Source organism: Lagopus muta, chromosome 8, assembly GCF_023343835.1.
Source record: "Lagopus muta isolate bLagMut1 chromosome 8, bLagMut1 primary, whole genome shotgun sequence".
Lineage (NCBI taxonomy): Eukaryota > Metazoa > Chordata > Aves > Galliformes > Phasianidae > Lagopus > Lagopus muta.
The window spans coordinates 14,926,785-14,940,990 of NC_064440.1; the positions used below are offsets into that span (position 1 = coordinate 14,926,785).

Below are 14,206 nucleotides of genomic sequence, written 5' to 3' on the forward strand. Positions count from 1 at the left end.
TGTGGTCCAAGACAAGCCCAGGTGCCAATGTGCAATGGAGAGCAAGGCTGTGTATGGAAACCAAGGCACAAGGACATGCTTCTTACTCATTTCTATTCTTCCTTGGCAGAAAAACGTGCATGTCCATAACTCTGAGGGGCACCGTAAATACCTGAAGTTGATGGAGAAGATTCCTGAAGATGCAGAGGCCACTGTAGTCCTTGTGGGTAAGAGGCTGCAAACCCCAACACCAAAAAGACCAGTTTAGATCTGAGCCCAGCTTGGGTGCTCTCTCTCCTGAGAGATATTTAGACATCTAGTGTGCATTTCCAAAGTTTAAGTTGAGAAGGAGCTTTGTACACTCTCTCTTGTGGTGGCAACACACATCTTGTTTGTCTGTAATGAATATGAAGTGTGACTGGATAGAATTGGTGGATTGATTTTTTTTTTAATTTTTTTTTTTTGACAGTTAGAAGTACTGAATGTGGGTAATGGTTGGGAACTGGTGCCTAGCTTAGAGGTGAAAGTTTAACCAGTCACCAAAATATCCTATTTTGAGGTTCAGAAGTAGTTAAGTGCCCGAGGCATTCATTACCAGCACTGCTGTAAGGCCTTGTGTTGCCTTCTTCCCAACCTGGGAGCACACCTTGCCACAACTGGTCTGGTTTTGGTTGTTGGTTGCATGTGTCAAAGAGCTTCAAGTTTTGGTAATTAGAACCCAGCAACTGGCAAAGCCTCTGGGATCAGTATATCGTTACCAGGACGTATTTCTCTTTACAAATGAGAGCCATCGGCAGGCAGACTGAGAATCAGTGGGTTTAGTACCTTCTGACCACCACAAGAACAGTCTTCTTCAGTGCTTTGCTGGCATTGAGTTCTGAGCAAACAACTGTGCTGTAAGCAAAGTAAATGTCACTGCCTGTCTAGCAGATAGAAAACTTGGGCAAAGAGTCTTGGCAGCTCAGCCAAGCTTAACCGTGATGAAGCCAGATTAGTTTCATAAATGCATTTTGGGTATTCAGATGACTAAACACTGACCATTTCTGTAGCTTGGGATCCTCATGGCCATTCAGATCACACAGATTTGCTAGTCTAATACAGACTATAGCTCATTGCTGGACACAGATGGCAGAAAGTTCAGTAATAATGTTAGAGAAATAGAAGTACTCAAACATTTGTGTTCAGCATGGGAAGGAAGCAGCTGGTATGCTGGAGGATGCGGGATTGTTTCCCAGTCTGTTAGGAGCTGTGAAGGCTGCCAAACACTCATGAGATATGGACATTATAAAACTGTGTAATTTGTACCTATGAGTCTTTAGAGAACTGGCTTATTTTCATCTGAAAAAGGTCTAATAATGCAGGGAACGTACGAGAAAACCGGAAGAAAGCTAATAGTGTCAATGCTCAAGAAAGAACATACAGCAATCCAGCACCTATAGGTTGTTTAACCTGACATCCTTTCTAGTCAAAATTATGGCAGAGCTAATACGGCATTCAATTAATAAAGAGCTAATGGGTAAGAATGTAATTATTGCTAAGCAGTGAGGTTTGTGGGAAATAGGTCATGTTCAGTAAACCTGATTTCATTTTTTTTTTTTAAAGAGGAGTTTCTTTGATAAAAGTAAATGCCAACATGTAGGAGACTTCCTTCCATAAGGCGCTGGCTTAGTAGTAAACAACCTTCTGATTTAAAATCAGCTCCTTATAATGTAAGTAAAGCTCATGTGTTGGAGATTGAGAAAGTAAGCTAGGGAATGATCAGTGACCAGGGAGACTTTGAACAGTCCTCTTTGTCAATAGTCTATTGGGAGTGCAGGGCTAAGAGAACCTGAATTGCCACTTCCACTAAGGCAGCCCAGTACAGCTCACCTCAATGATTAACTGCTCAAAACGTTGCCTCCTGGTAGGCTGTGTGCAGTTCCTGGAGCAGCCAACTATGGCCTTTGTCCGACTAAATGAGGCCGTCTTCCTGGAATCTGTCTTGGAGGTCCCTATTCCTGTCAGATTCATCTTCGTGCTGCTGGGACCAAGCCAGGCCAACATGGACTATCATGAAATTGGTCGATCAATCTCCACCCTCATGTCTGACAAGGTGAGGAGCTGACTAGCAGTAATGTGGGATAGTTTCTTAGAAATCAGTCCTCGGATAAGAGTTCTGAGGCAATGCTGTGGAAAGGTCCAGGTGAGAAAGACAAGCCCAAGCAGCTGGAATTTTTAAAAGCAGCTTAGCTAGACCAAGGTAGGGTGCTCTGTTGCAGAGGGAAGATCAGGATAGACATTTGTCTGAGACGGAGTTGGAGGTAAGGGGAAGGGTTTGTACATAAAAGCAGGAGAAAAGTACCACCCAAGATTAGAAGAGTTGTATTCAGTTCGTATTTCACAAACAGAGGTGAGGAGGCCAAGTGATGCCTGTGACCATGATGCCTGGCTCAGGACACACTGACTACACCACCTAGCAATGCCTGGTACTGTTCATCAAGAGTTTTGCCTTCTAGCTAAGCTCTATGGCTGCAACATTCTTGTAGAAGCACATCAGTGCAGGAGGAGAGATGTGGAATAGAACAGGTTTTCTTCCAGGCATATGTAATGCTAGAAGTTCCCCATCTGGCTAGATGGCAGAAAAGTGAAATTCATTATTTTGGTAAGGAATTAAAGGCAAAGAAGAGATAATCTGAACATCTGTTGAATATATCCAAGACAGGAGAATAAAAGTTCACGGTGTCTTCCTGGCTAGTGCCTTCAAACTATTAACTGAGTAACAAGCCTAGCTCTCTAGGACTGGTAGAAAGTCCCCTCAGAGCAGGTAGGCTGTAGGCAACAAGAGCTGAACAGTCCCTTCCCAGGAGTTGCATGGAGCTCAGCTGAGGCTGTTCTGAGTTAGAAGAGATGAGCTGCCATATTCTAGCTTCAGTGCTGCATTTGTGGACTGATCGTGCTCATCTGAGCCTCTGCTACTCTTGCTGGATCAGGGGAGTCAGCAGCAGCAGCTGAGACTGTCTATTGCAAGGTTACATGGTGACTGGCGCCAGGAAGAGAGGATGGTATCATTTACAGCTTGAAGTTGTGGCTCCAGGGAGTCTGTGTACTGCAGAGACTTTAGCTATCCCTACCTGCTTCACAGGCTGTTCACTTGTTCATCATCTTATAGCCCTTTCAGTAAGTAATGCAACATTTCCACCTGTTCACCAGCCACCTCCCTACTATTTGTAGTAGTGCTGTCCCCTCATGATCTCTATGGAGCCCTTCTTTGTCACCTTGTCCTTGTTAGCAGGAGCATCTCCAAACCTTTCTGCCTGGTTTCACCTGTGCAGCTTCTCTCCTGTTGTAGATACCTGTTTTCTCTTCCTCTACCATTGTAATAGTAGCAGAATCAACACGATGATAAGATGTTACAAAAAGGAGGATACTCACTTGTCTCTGAAGATCTAGGCTTGCAGAAAGGGATCTCCAGCAAGAGATCCTTCCTTGGTAGCTGTCAGCCCTTAAATGAGGTCTAAGCCAGGTTCCACCCCTTCCAGTCAGGTGAATTATGTTCACCTGTACTTCCAGGGCTTTTCTCCAGGTGCTCAATTGGTGGTTCAGGCTGTGATTTGGCAGTTCTCATACAACCATATTTTCTGTATAGGCACCAGGATAGCTAAGAAGCACAGGGCTGAATTTGTTTGTAGGAGAGGTTCCACCAGGGGAGTTGTGTGCTCTGGTGAAATGCGTAGCTAGCAGAGATGCTGCAGGAGCACAGTTTTGGGCTAGAGCAGTAGGGCTGAGGGAGAAAAGCAAGGAGGTCACTGGGAAGGATAGCGCAGGAAGGGAGGAGAGGTGTGGTATTAAGTGAGATATTGGGTAGAAGAACAGGGAGGGAAGGTTCAGAAAGGTGGGTCATGGAGTGGCAATAGTGATACAAAGAGCGAGTGGAGGGAGTGGGCTGTTACTGAAGGGTCACAGGAAGTGATGATTCTAGGCTATAGATGACTGAGCACAGGCTTGGTCTGAACCTTCTCCTCCTTTTTCTTTGCTCCTCCCAGCATTTCCATGAGGCTGCGTACATGGCTGATGACCGTCAAGATCTCCTCAATGCAATCAATGAGTTCTTGGACTGCAGCATTGTCATTCCTCCATCTGAGGTGGAGGGGAAAGACTTGCTTAAATCCATTGCCACCTTCCAGAAGTTGCTGCTGAGGAAGAGGAAGGAGAGGGAGCAGAAATCCATGAAGGAAGGAGATGTCCAGGAAGCGAAAGGTCTCTCCACTCACATTTGGGCAAAAGAGTTTGTGCCTAGTGCCCTGCGTGCCCCAGTGGGCCTTCCCCTCACAGAGCCTGGCAGAGGGGTGAGCAGGGCCTGGCTCCAGCAGTGGGCAGTTGTGGTGGGGGGCAGAAGGCAGGGGTATAATGGAGGCAGGACAGAGGCTGTAAGCAGCTGGGGACACCCGGAGGCTGTGGGATGTGCGGTTATGGGAGGCCAGATTAGCATGGTGAGAGGAAGATCTCCATGGGGTATGCAGAAGGGCAGCCCAAGGGGGGCCCTGAATTCCCTTGCTCAAGCCCTGCCCTCCATGCACCTCCAGAGCTGTGTGAAGTGAAAGCTGAGGAAGAAGAGGAGGAAGCTGAGGATGACCCTTTGAAGCGGACTGGAATATTTTTTGGAGGTCTGGTTCGGGACATAAAGCGCAGGTACCCCAAATACCTCAGTGACATCAGAGACGCCTTGCACAGCCAGTGTCTCGCAGCCGTTCTCTTCATCTACTTTGCTGCTCTCTCTCCTGCCATCACCTTCGGGGGACTCCTAGGTAATGGGCCTGCTTTCTGGTCTGCTCTTTGCACGCTGGAACACTGGCTGTGTCTGTGGGATGCTGTGCAGGGGTGGGCTTTGGTGTCGCTTACTTAGGGAGAATGGATGTGCTGCACCATGGTCACTGCCTTGTCCTCTCCCTGCTGCTTGGCCTCTCCAGCCTCAGCCCACTGCTTCTTTTCAGGCAGAGCCCAGGGCTGGGGACGGCCACTGGGAGCCATCTCCCCAGTGCTTCCTGGACTCCATCTGCACTCCGTGCCCAGTGCAGGGGATGTCTGACTGGTGGGATAGACCTGCCTCTATGTGGAGCTGTGTCTAGAGACTGCAGTGATAGTGTGTCTGGGCTGTAACACTCACATGTTGTTCTCTTTCCCAGGAGAGAAAACTGAGGGTCTCATGGGGGTCTCCGAGCTGATAATCTCCACCTCGGTTTTAGGGATCCTCTTCTCCCTGCTTGGAGCCCAGCCGCTCCTGGTCATTGGCTTCTCAGGGCCTCTGCTGGTGTTTGAAGAAGCTTTTTACAAGGTACTTGTGAGGCAGCATTCATTCGTGGCACCCACTCACTTTGCTGATGCACTGGAGAGGGCAGTCAGCATTTCCCAGGTCTCCACAGGGGCTGTGTTATCTGGATGCTGTGGATCCTGCCAGGCTGTTCCTAGCTCAGCCAGTGCTGGTTCTGTTTATGCTGACCTGCTGCACGTCAAACTACTGGGACTTCTGTCTCCCGTTGCTATTTCCCATGGGCTGTCCCTGTTGAAATGTGACAGTGGTGGCAGCACTCTTTATCTGCTGAGTGCAGTTGAAGCTTTCTCCCCCAGCCCTGCATGTCATTCTTCCTGACGTAATGAACACATGTAGCAGCATCCTAAAATACTGCTCCAGAATATTTTACCTATGACTCCAGCCTTGAAACTGCTGTTCTGTGCTGGATGCCTGTGGAGAGGAAAATGCCTTTTACCAGGGGAGTCTATAGTCTTGATGGGGAAAAGAGGAGGGAGAAAGCCTGAGGAGGCATGAGTAATTTATTACCCTTGTCATTTCAGTTCTGCCAGACACAAGGCATTGAGTACCTGACAGGCAGAGTGTGGATTGGTTTGTGGCTCATCGTTTTCATCTTCATTATTGTGGCAGCCGAAGGAAGCTTCTTGGTGCGCTACATCTCGCCCTTCACCCAGGAGATCTTTGCTTTCCTTATCTCCCTCATCTTCATCTATGAGACGTTCTACAAACTGTACAAGGTGAACCTTCCCCTGGGAGATGGGTTGCCATGTCTCTTAGGGCCCCCAGGAACCTGCCCCTTCAGCATATGAGAAGCAGCAGAACAGGGGCATCACAGCCATAGCTTCCCTAGGAGTTGTGCAGAGCAGCTCTCTGCTGGCCTCCTACAGCCCAGCACAACCGACTCCTGTGCCACCAGAGGCTGGCAGGGTGATCCCTAACATCTGCCTTCCACTCTCTTCCTGCAGGAGGCATTAAAGAGAGGCCACTTTCTCCTCAGCCCTCTCCAGCTGGATAGGTTGTGAGGCGAGGTGACAGATGCTGAGACTGTCTGCATCCACCATCTAACTATTCTCCCTCCCGCCTTTCTGCAGAGCAGATGCCTTCCACATTCCCTCATCCCCAGTAGTGACAATATCCTCTGTCCCTCACTGCAATGACTGTGCCTGCTGCTTCTCTCACCTGCCCAGGTGTTTGCAGAACATCCTCTGCTGAAGTTTTACCCACCAAATGTGCAAAGCGGCCTGAACGCCAGCATGCTCTCTGCAGATGCCATGTCACTGGGAATCAGGATGCAGCCCAACACTGCTCTCCTCTCCCTCATCCTCATGCTAGGCACCTTCTTCATTGCCTTCTTTATGCGCAAGTTCAAGAACAGCCGCTTCTTAGGAGGAAAGGTGAGAAGTTTGTGGGGCCAGATGATAGGGATGGAGAGATGTGCCAAACAAATAAAGCTTCTTGCTGCAGCCCTGTGTTCCTTGTTGAAAGTTTGAATGAACTTGACTAGAGCACTGTGTCCCCTTTGTGTCTTATCCAGCCCTATGTGATCATAACTGCACCTTGAAGTGCTGCTTTGCTCCGTGTGATGCTGGTACCATCACCCAAAGAAACACAAACAATTGCTTAAATGCCATGCAGATAGGATGGTAATTTGGCTGTAGGTGAGAGCTGGCTGTTAATCATAGTATCTTCCCTGTCCTACTCCAATGAGCCTTTTCTGAAAACTCCTTTGGGCCTTGGGAAAACTCCTTTGGTTGGATACACGTCTGTTGAACTAGAATAAAAGAGGATGAGCTTACAGCTTGTTCCCTTTTGACATTTCTATACATGCAAGGCATCTGTGTTATACCTGGAGTCCCAACAAAGTAGGCCATTTGGAGCAACTGGCTGATCACCCAGGAGTGGCTGGAGGACTGTGCCTTATGGGGCAGTGGGATGCTCAGCCCCATGGACCAGCACTGCACTTCTTGTCCTGCTCAATGACAGTGCTCAGGCTCACAGCAGCACTTACCCCATCTGGCCCTTGGCATGGTGGGTGCGAGGAGCCAGCATGTGCTCTTTGCCAGCAAGGGTGTTTGTTCCACAGGCTCGGCGGATCATTGGAGACTTCGGGATCCCCATCTCCATCCTAGTCATGGTGCTGGTGGATTACACCATCACAGACACATACACACAGGTATGTGCCGGCGCTGCCTCGGAGCCCCTCCTCCAGCACAGGCAGTGATCCACACCATGCCATGGCCTGCTCTTGTGCAACTGGGGATTTACATTTCCTGCCTTGTTAGTCATAACAGTGCAAAGCAAACAGAAACGCTTCCCTCAACCTTACTCCCACACTGAAAAGAGGCTCTGAGGGTCTATCTGAGATGGAAACCAGAGCTGTAAGGGCTGGAGTGCTCCAGAACCCCTCTGATGTTCCTGCTGTTAGTAGAGGAGGTTTTTGAGAACCAGAGAGAACCAGCACAGTTCATTCCCTCTTAGTAACTCTAAAACCTCGTATTTGATTAACAAGATGTAACCAGTTTATTCACGCTGAAAAGGATGCCAATAGAATAGTTTCAGTGGTGTATTCAGTCATATTTTTAGTACTTACATGTGTATGCTCTCCTTGTCCGTAGGCTACTAAATATTTTCATCATTTCATCTCAAACACAATGATCTCTTTCCCAGCTTATGCACAAACATAAATGCTATGAAACATAGCCACCTCACAGATTTCTTTACCCCCCCCCTCCTCTCTTTTTTTAATAGATGCACTGTTAAATCTTTTTGTTTTGGTATTTATTTCAACTAACATCAGGGAGAGGGTGAAAGGCAGTTCCTGTTTGGCATGCAAGCTTTTTATAAAGGCAGTCCAAGGCTTAGTGGATTCCAAGTGTATTCTTAGTAATTTAAATCTCAATGTAAAATCTGGCTTTATCAGACAATAGTAAAATCATACGCTTTGTTACATCCTTTTCATACCCCTCTATGCTACTACAGTTAATATCAAAAGCATTATCACTTCAGTATTAACTCAGCATATGTACAAAGCTTCCTGAGAAAACAGTACTTAGTTACATAGCTTAGCTCAAGTACAAGCATTCCAGAAATATTATTCATACTTATGCTGATTAACATAAATGCAAATCATAAACTCTCACTGCAGTGTTCGTGCAGACAGATAGCAAGAGCTGCTGTAGAGCACTGCAGAGCCAAGAGTTTAAGTGCTGGTGAATGCATGGTTGGGCCCATGGAGAGAAGGGACTCTGTGTGGTCTCTGATGGGAGAGCAAACTTGATATGCCCTCTGAACATGCTGAGAGTGAGGTCATTTCCAGAGAATGTGGCCAGTTCCAGGGCCCACACTGCAAAATTAATACTGAAAAATGTCTCAGAAAAGGCTTAGTGTTTGGAAAACCACCTCAGAGAAGAGTTACCAGTCCAAGACGCTTGGTTTATCCAAGCAGAGGTCAAGGAGCATTTTAAACATGATCTGCAAGCCCTGACATGTGGGTGAAGTTCCTGAGAGAAGATAGATAACTGGTCTCTTGGACAAAACCCAAGTGAATTCCAGGAGCTAAAAGAGGAAATGAGACAGGCCGTTGTTAGAAATGGGGGACATGGGATTTTTTTATTTTTTTAAAACACTGAAGTGGATAACCCATGAGAAAACTCAAATCAGGGTGGTGTCCCATCACTAGAGGTGTTCAGACCAGGGTGGCTGGGAGGATCAAGGCTAGTGGGCATGTATGCATTGATGAATAACTGCTTGGTTTTGTGGCTACACCATCAGAAGCTGAATGTCCCATCTGGCTTGTCGGTCACATCTCCTCACAAGCGTGGCTGGTTCATTCACCCCATGGGCAGCAATGGGACCTTTCCATTGTGGATGATGTTTGCCTCTGCCATCCCTGCTCTCCTGGTCTTCATTCTTATCTTCATGGAGACACAAATCACTACGTGAGTACTTCCCCTGCTAATACCCACCATCACTAACCTTTGGGCAGGCAAGGCTGGGATGGTCACTGGTGCCACTGGCATGGAAACATACCCATCATCCCAGTGGGATAGCCAGGGCAGGGTCCTGCCTGTTTTAGGCTGTAACTTCTTGGGTTCTCCCATCATATCTCAGCTCCCCCTAGGATACTGTATAATCAATGGATATTAAGATATTATAATCACAAAATAAACAAGAGAGTTAGGCAAAGTAGACTATGATAACAAAAGAGAGTAAATGGAAGGCTTACCCTTATGCTGGGCTCACCCACAAAACACCAGTAGAGGTGATCTCCAGAAGAGATCCTTCCCCACTGGTAGCCAGCTCTTAAATAGGTCTAGGAGAGGTGGAGCCAGGCTCCACCCCTTCTGGCAGCACAGGTGAATTGCCTTCACCTGTGCTCCTCTGGCTGACTCATGGCTCGCCTCTGATCAATCAGAGGTTCAGGCCGTGACTCAGTAGTTCCCATACAGATACGATGTGGTGGTGATCTGCTTCAAGCAGATCAAGAAGGAAACCTCTAATTTAAGGTTGGCTTCTGCCCTTCCTGTGCCTGTCCGTCTCCTTGTTGTCCCCATGTATGCCCTGTTCAGGGAGTGAACGTTGTCCCCAGCTGCATTGCTGTCCCTGGGCACTGATGCTTCCTGTGATGCAGTTGTGGCTGACTGACGCAGGCTCTTTTTCCTCAGGCTGATTGTGAGCAAGAAGGAGAGGAAGCTGTTGAAAGGCTCTGGCTTCCACCTGGACCTTCTGCTCATTGGCACTATGGGGGGGCTCTGTGCACTCTTTGGACTGCCCTGGCTGACCGCAGCAACAGTGCGCTCTGTCACCCATGTCAATGCCCTGACGGTCATGAGCAAGGCCATTGCACCAGGAGAGAAGCCCAAGATCGAGGAGGTGAAGGAGCAGCGTGTGACAGGAGTGCTTATTGCTGCCCTTGTTGGTGAGCCTTTGTTTGGGTGAAGTGGGAGGGTCAGGGCTGCCCACTCAGATCTCATCATGCCTGTGACCCTACCCTACTTGCAGGGACTGCCCCCACCTACCCTCACAGCAGCTCCCCCAACATTGGTTCTTCTCCAGCCAGACCCCTCTTGAACTCTTGGGGAGCTAGGGGCAGAGTGGCTGGCATGGGATGAGCTGTGCTCTGAGCTCTGTCTCTGCAGGCCTGTCTATTGTGATGGGGAACATGCTACGGCAGATCCCGCTGGCTGTGCTCTTTGGCATCTTCCTCTACATGGGGGTTACATCTCTCACGGGCATCCAGCTCTACGAGCGACTGCTCCTGATTTTCATGCCATCCAAGCACCACCCCGACCACATCTATGTTGTTAAGGTGAGTGAAGGCAAGCTGCAGGAGAGTGGAGGAGGAAGAGGCAGGCAAGGGAGGATGGTGCCTTCTTGGTGATGTTAGCTTTGATGACCTCTTGGTGATCCAGGAGGGAGGATATGTCCTTAGACTGGATTTACTTCCCTAGGTAAAGACGTGGAGGATGAATCTCTTCACCTGCATTCAACTGGCCTGCATTGTGCTGCTCTGGGTGGTGAAGTCTACGGTGGCATCTCTAGCCTTTCCCTTTGTCCTGATCATGACAGTGCCATTGCGACGCTTTGTGCTGCCCCGCTTCTTCCACGACAGGGAGCTCAAAGCCGTAAGCAGACAGCTGTCCTTAAGTCTAGCTCAAAACAATGTTGTGAGGTTGAGGAGATTGGGCAGACCAAAAGGCTTGGAGATCTGTGGCCACCAAAGCTTTGCCTTTCCCTTCTGTATCTGGTGGTCTGGGATGGGTGGTGGCTTCCTCTGAGTTTGTAGCCCTGAAAATATAATGTGGGATGGGTGGGCAGCCAGAAGGAAACAGAGAATCTCTGTGTACAGAGACATGGAAAAAAGGCTTGCTTTTCTATCCTTCCTCTCATTTGTGGCTATTTCATCAAGGAGACACCCTGTTTCTGGAGGCAGCAGCAAGGGCAGCACACCATCTATTTGGCAGAGGAGCACTTAATCACAGTTTCAGGATGCTGGCAGCTCCTCAGGTGATGCCTCCTGAGCTCTTGTTGAAGAGCACTCTGGAGCTGCAGCCAGAAGCATGGTGTCCCTCTGGGTGCTACTGGCAGGGGAGGAGCTGCTGTGCTGAACCAATGCCCAGTGCTCATGCACTGTCAGAATAAGAATGTTTTGGGTTGGGGAAGCACCAGTGGGCAGGAGGGGCAGAAAAAAGGGGCCTGTTGGGAGGGAGGGAACAAGAGCTTCGCTATTCCTGGAACTGGTGCAGCTACATTGCATAGCTCAATGCACATTGGCACACTGGGCTGCTGTGGCCTTCAAAACCTGCTCTCTGTCTCTCCCAGTTGGACTCGGAGGATGCAGAGCCGAACTTTGATGAGGATGGCCGGGACGAGTACAATGAGCTGCACATGCCTGTGTGAACTGCAGCCTGCCCTCCCTGCACTTGGGATAGGCTGCTCACACCTGCTTGTCCCCTCGTGGACTAGTAGGAGACTTGCCACAAGTCGAGCAATCTTGCCTGGACCAATGAATGGCTGTTCCATAGCTCTGCAGGAGGCAGCCCCTGCTCCTGCTGTCCCATCACTCACTCAGCAGAGGCTGCTCGTCTCTCTCCTTTCAGACCTGAGGGGCTGAGAGGTGCCTCTCACATCCCAAAGCTGTGTGGGTCCAGAGCGCCTGTGGGTCAGGGGTCTGCCCTGTCGCTGCTGGAGGCAGCCTGTGTTCAGTCTCTGGGTGGTGAAGGGGAGCCATGCCAGCTGGTACCACTGTGTCCCACTCCATTTCCATGAAGTTTGGGTGTCATGCCATGATGCACTTTGGGCAGTCACAGGAACAGGCTGTCTGTGCACAGACAGTGGACTCCGCACAGGCTGGGTGAGGACACCAGCCTCTATGTTCAGCTAACAGATGCCTTGCTCCTGCTCTCTCTGTTCTTGCAACCAAATTGCTGTCCTCTGCGCCTGAGTCTGGAGCTCCCGGGAAAGCAATGCCAACTGAGCTCTTAGTGTGTGCTCCAGCACAGGGGCGAGGAGATACCAGTGCTCTTCCGTGCTTGGCACAGCTTCCACGGCAGTACCGGGACAGGCACTGCTGTATCCTGGCATCTTGCAGATGAGGGGTGCTCTGCAGGTCCTGTCCTCCAGGCTTGCCCAGCATTTCCACCCTTGCCCAGCATTCAGGAGGCTATTTGTCTCCTCATAATTTTTCCAGTACTCCTCCCAGTGTTGTTTTCCTTTTGGGAAGAGATAAACAGGTACCTTGAAGCCTTGGGTGCATGCCCAACAAACAACAAAGGTTACAAGAGGTCCCAATCTCCATCTCCCTGTCCTTGAGCACAAACCACATTTAGGAACTCTGTAAGAGATACAGTGCTGGAGCATGAAATAGTCCTGTGGTCCTCTCTCTTTCCCTGTGCGGTGATCACTGGTTCTGGCTCCTCGCAGCCCTACGTTGAAGTCACAGAACCCCTTGGCCCATTTCAGCTCCCATGCTGGAGTGACCCTTCATGTCCATTTCAGCTGGAAAGAAGCAGCATTCAGCGTGCCCAGCACTTAGCCCTGGCCTCCTTGGGCCTGGCAAGGATGTGTCCTAGGATCTCCTGGACCAGCAGCCTCCATTCAGAACAGGCAGCCTCAGCTAGCAGCTCTGGCACATGGGCAGCTCTGATGTAGTGCCCGGATGGTAGGAGTCAGAGTGGCCTTGTGGAGGAAGCTGGGATGTGTGTTCCAACATTGATCAGCCATCAGATTTGGGACAAGCCACTGCCCTGGTTCCCGTTTATCAGCCCGGCTCCTGTGGGAGAAGGTGGCTCCCACACCTCCCCGGGAGGCTGCACAAACACCCACAGAGAGCAAAGCCCCTCCAGCAGCAGGCTCCAGCCCCACCGCCGCGCCCACGCAGGGTGTCTGTGTGTCTGTGGCCATGTGCATCCTGTCCTCCCTGTGTAGTGTAGGAGGCTGTTGTCGCTGTGCATTGTGACTCCTCTGACTGTAGTGGAAACAGCTACACCAATAAACTTCACAGGAACCATGTCTGGCTCCCTGCCTCCTGGATGAATGGGGCAGATAAGGTGGGCAGAGCTGGTGGGATGGGTGGGCACTCAGCAAAGGAGTAGCGGGGCTGGAGAGCAGGAAGCAGGGAAGTCTTTTCCTCATTTACCACCTGAATCAGTAACTAAAAGTTTGTTAACTGGGGGTATGTTAAATTGATTAAAATTCCCTGACCCAAAACTGCTGCTTGCTCACAGCAGCTGCTGCTAAGGGAACAAACCTGGTGGGAGTAAGCACTGTCCCATCGTCAGATGAGGGTTTTGCCACCATCGTTAGTGGCTGCAGGAGGCTGAGCTGGCTGGGTTGGGGACCCCATGCTGCCTGCTGGGCTAGTAGTTGGGAGCCCCATATTTAACCCAGGAACATGCACTTGCACCTGCATGCAGCCATACACACGCATGTCTGTGCGTGCACGTTCAACAGCACGCAAGCTCATCTCTTAACCCAGCCTGCAGAAACGTGCCAAGCAGCTAAGTACAGAGGAAACATCATTGTATACACTTTCCCTCCACTCTTTCTTCCCAGATGTGAGCCAATCTGGGCAGACAGCCCGCAGCCCTGCCCCAGCACTCTTCCAGGTCCCTGTGAGCTGGCTCCAACCTGGGGGTAGGTGCTGGTGCTGCTGTGGGGCACAGGATATCCCCCTGCTTCATGCAATTAGTAGTCCCCTGGCTGCTCCTGGGGCTGGGTTTGCTTGCTGGCATGGGGTAGGTGGCAGAGGGTTGAGCAGGGGTTGTGGTCATCCTACTCCGGGGCTGCTCCCTCTGTGGGACAGCCAACTCCCGGCCCAACAGCATCTTCTCCAGGTGCTGGCAGTGCTGCTGAACCTGCAAAAGGAGGCAGAAGGAATGCTTGGCTCCTGCACGTGCAGCATGGTCAGACAGTCTGGACAGGAGCATTCACACAGAGCTA

General features: G+C 50.0%; 1 protein-coding gene and 1 long non-coding RNA gene across 5 annotated transcripts in view; one reads left to right on the forward strand and one right to left on the reverse strand.

The window, feature by feature from the left end:
* Positions 1-13,260, forward strand: part of SLC4A3 (solute carrier family 4 member 3) — a 30,548-nt gene extending 17,288 nt beyond the window's left edge. For 3 of the 4 annotated variants that reach the window (XM_048952801.1, XM_048952804.1, XM_048952803.1), the window contains 13 exons: positions 110-206; positions 1,887-2,071; positions 4,002-4,215; positions 4,542-4,763; positions 5,142-5,290; positions 5,809-6,003; positions 6,454-6,660; positions 7,350-7,439; positions 9,038-9,204; positions 9,931-10,184; positions 10,405-10,574; positions 10,717-10,890; positions 11,588-13,260. In XM_048952801.1, the coding sequence (XP_048808758.1) occupies positions 110-206; positions 1,887-2,071; positions 4,002-4,215; positions 4,542-4,763; positions 5,142-5,290; positions 5,809-6,003; positions 6,454-6,660; positions 7,350-7,439; positions 9,038-9,204; positions 9,931-10,184; positions 10,405-10,574; positions 10,717-10,890; positions 11,588-11,665 (2,202 nt within the window). In that variant the 3' untranslated portion in view covers positions 11,666-13,260. The remainder of the gene's footprint in view (positions 1-109; positions 207-1,886; positions 2,072-4,001; positions 4,216-4,541; positions 4,764-5,141; positions 5,291-5,808; positions 6,004-6,453; positions 6,661-7,349; positions 7,440-9,037; positions 9,205-9,930; positions 10,185-10,404; positions 10,575-10,716; positions 10,891-11,587) is intronic. The other variant, XM_048952802.1, reaches the window with a different exon arrangement.
* Positions 9,069-9,551, reverse strand: LOC125696732 (uncharacterized). Its single transcript, XR_007378485.1, has 3 exons — positions 9,492-9,551; positions 9,296-9,390; positions 9,069-9,180 (listed from the first exon to the last, which is right to left on the reverse strand). It is a non-coding gene; the product is annotated as an uncharacterized LOC125696732 (long non-coding RNA).
* Positions 13,261-14,206: the final 946 nt, after the last annotated feature.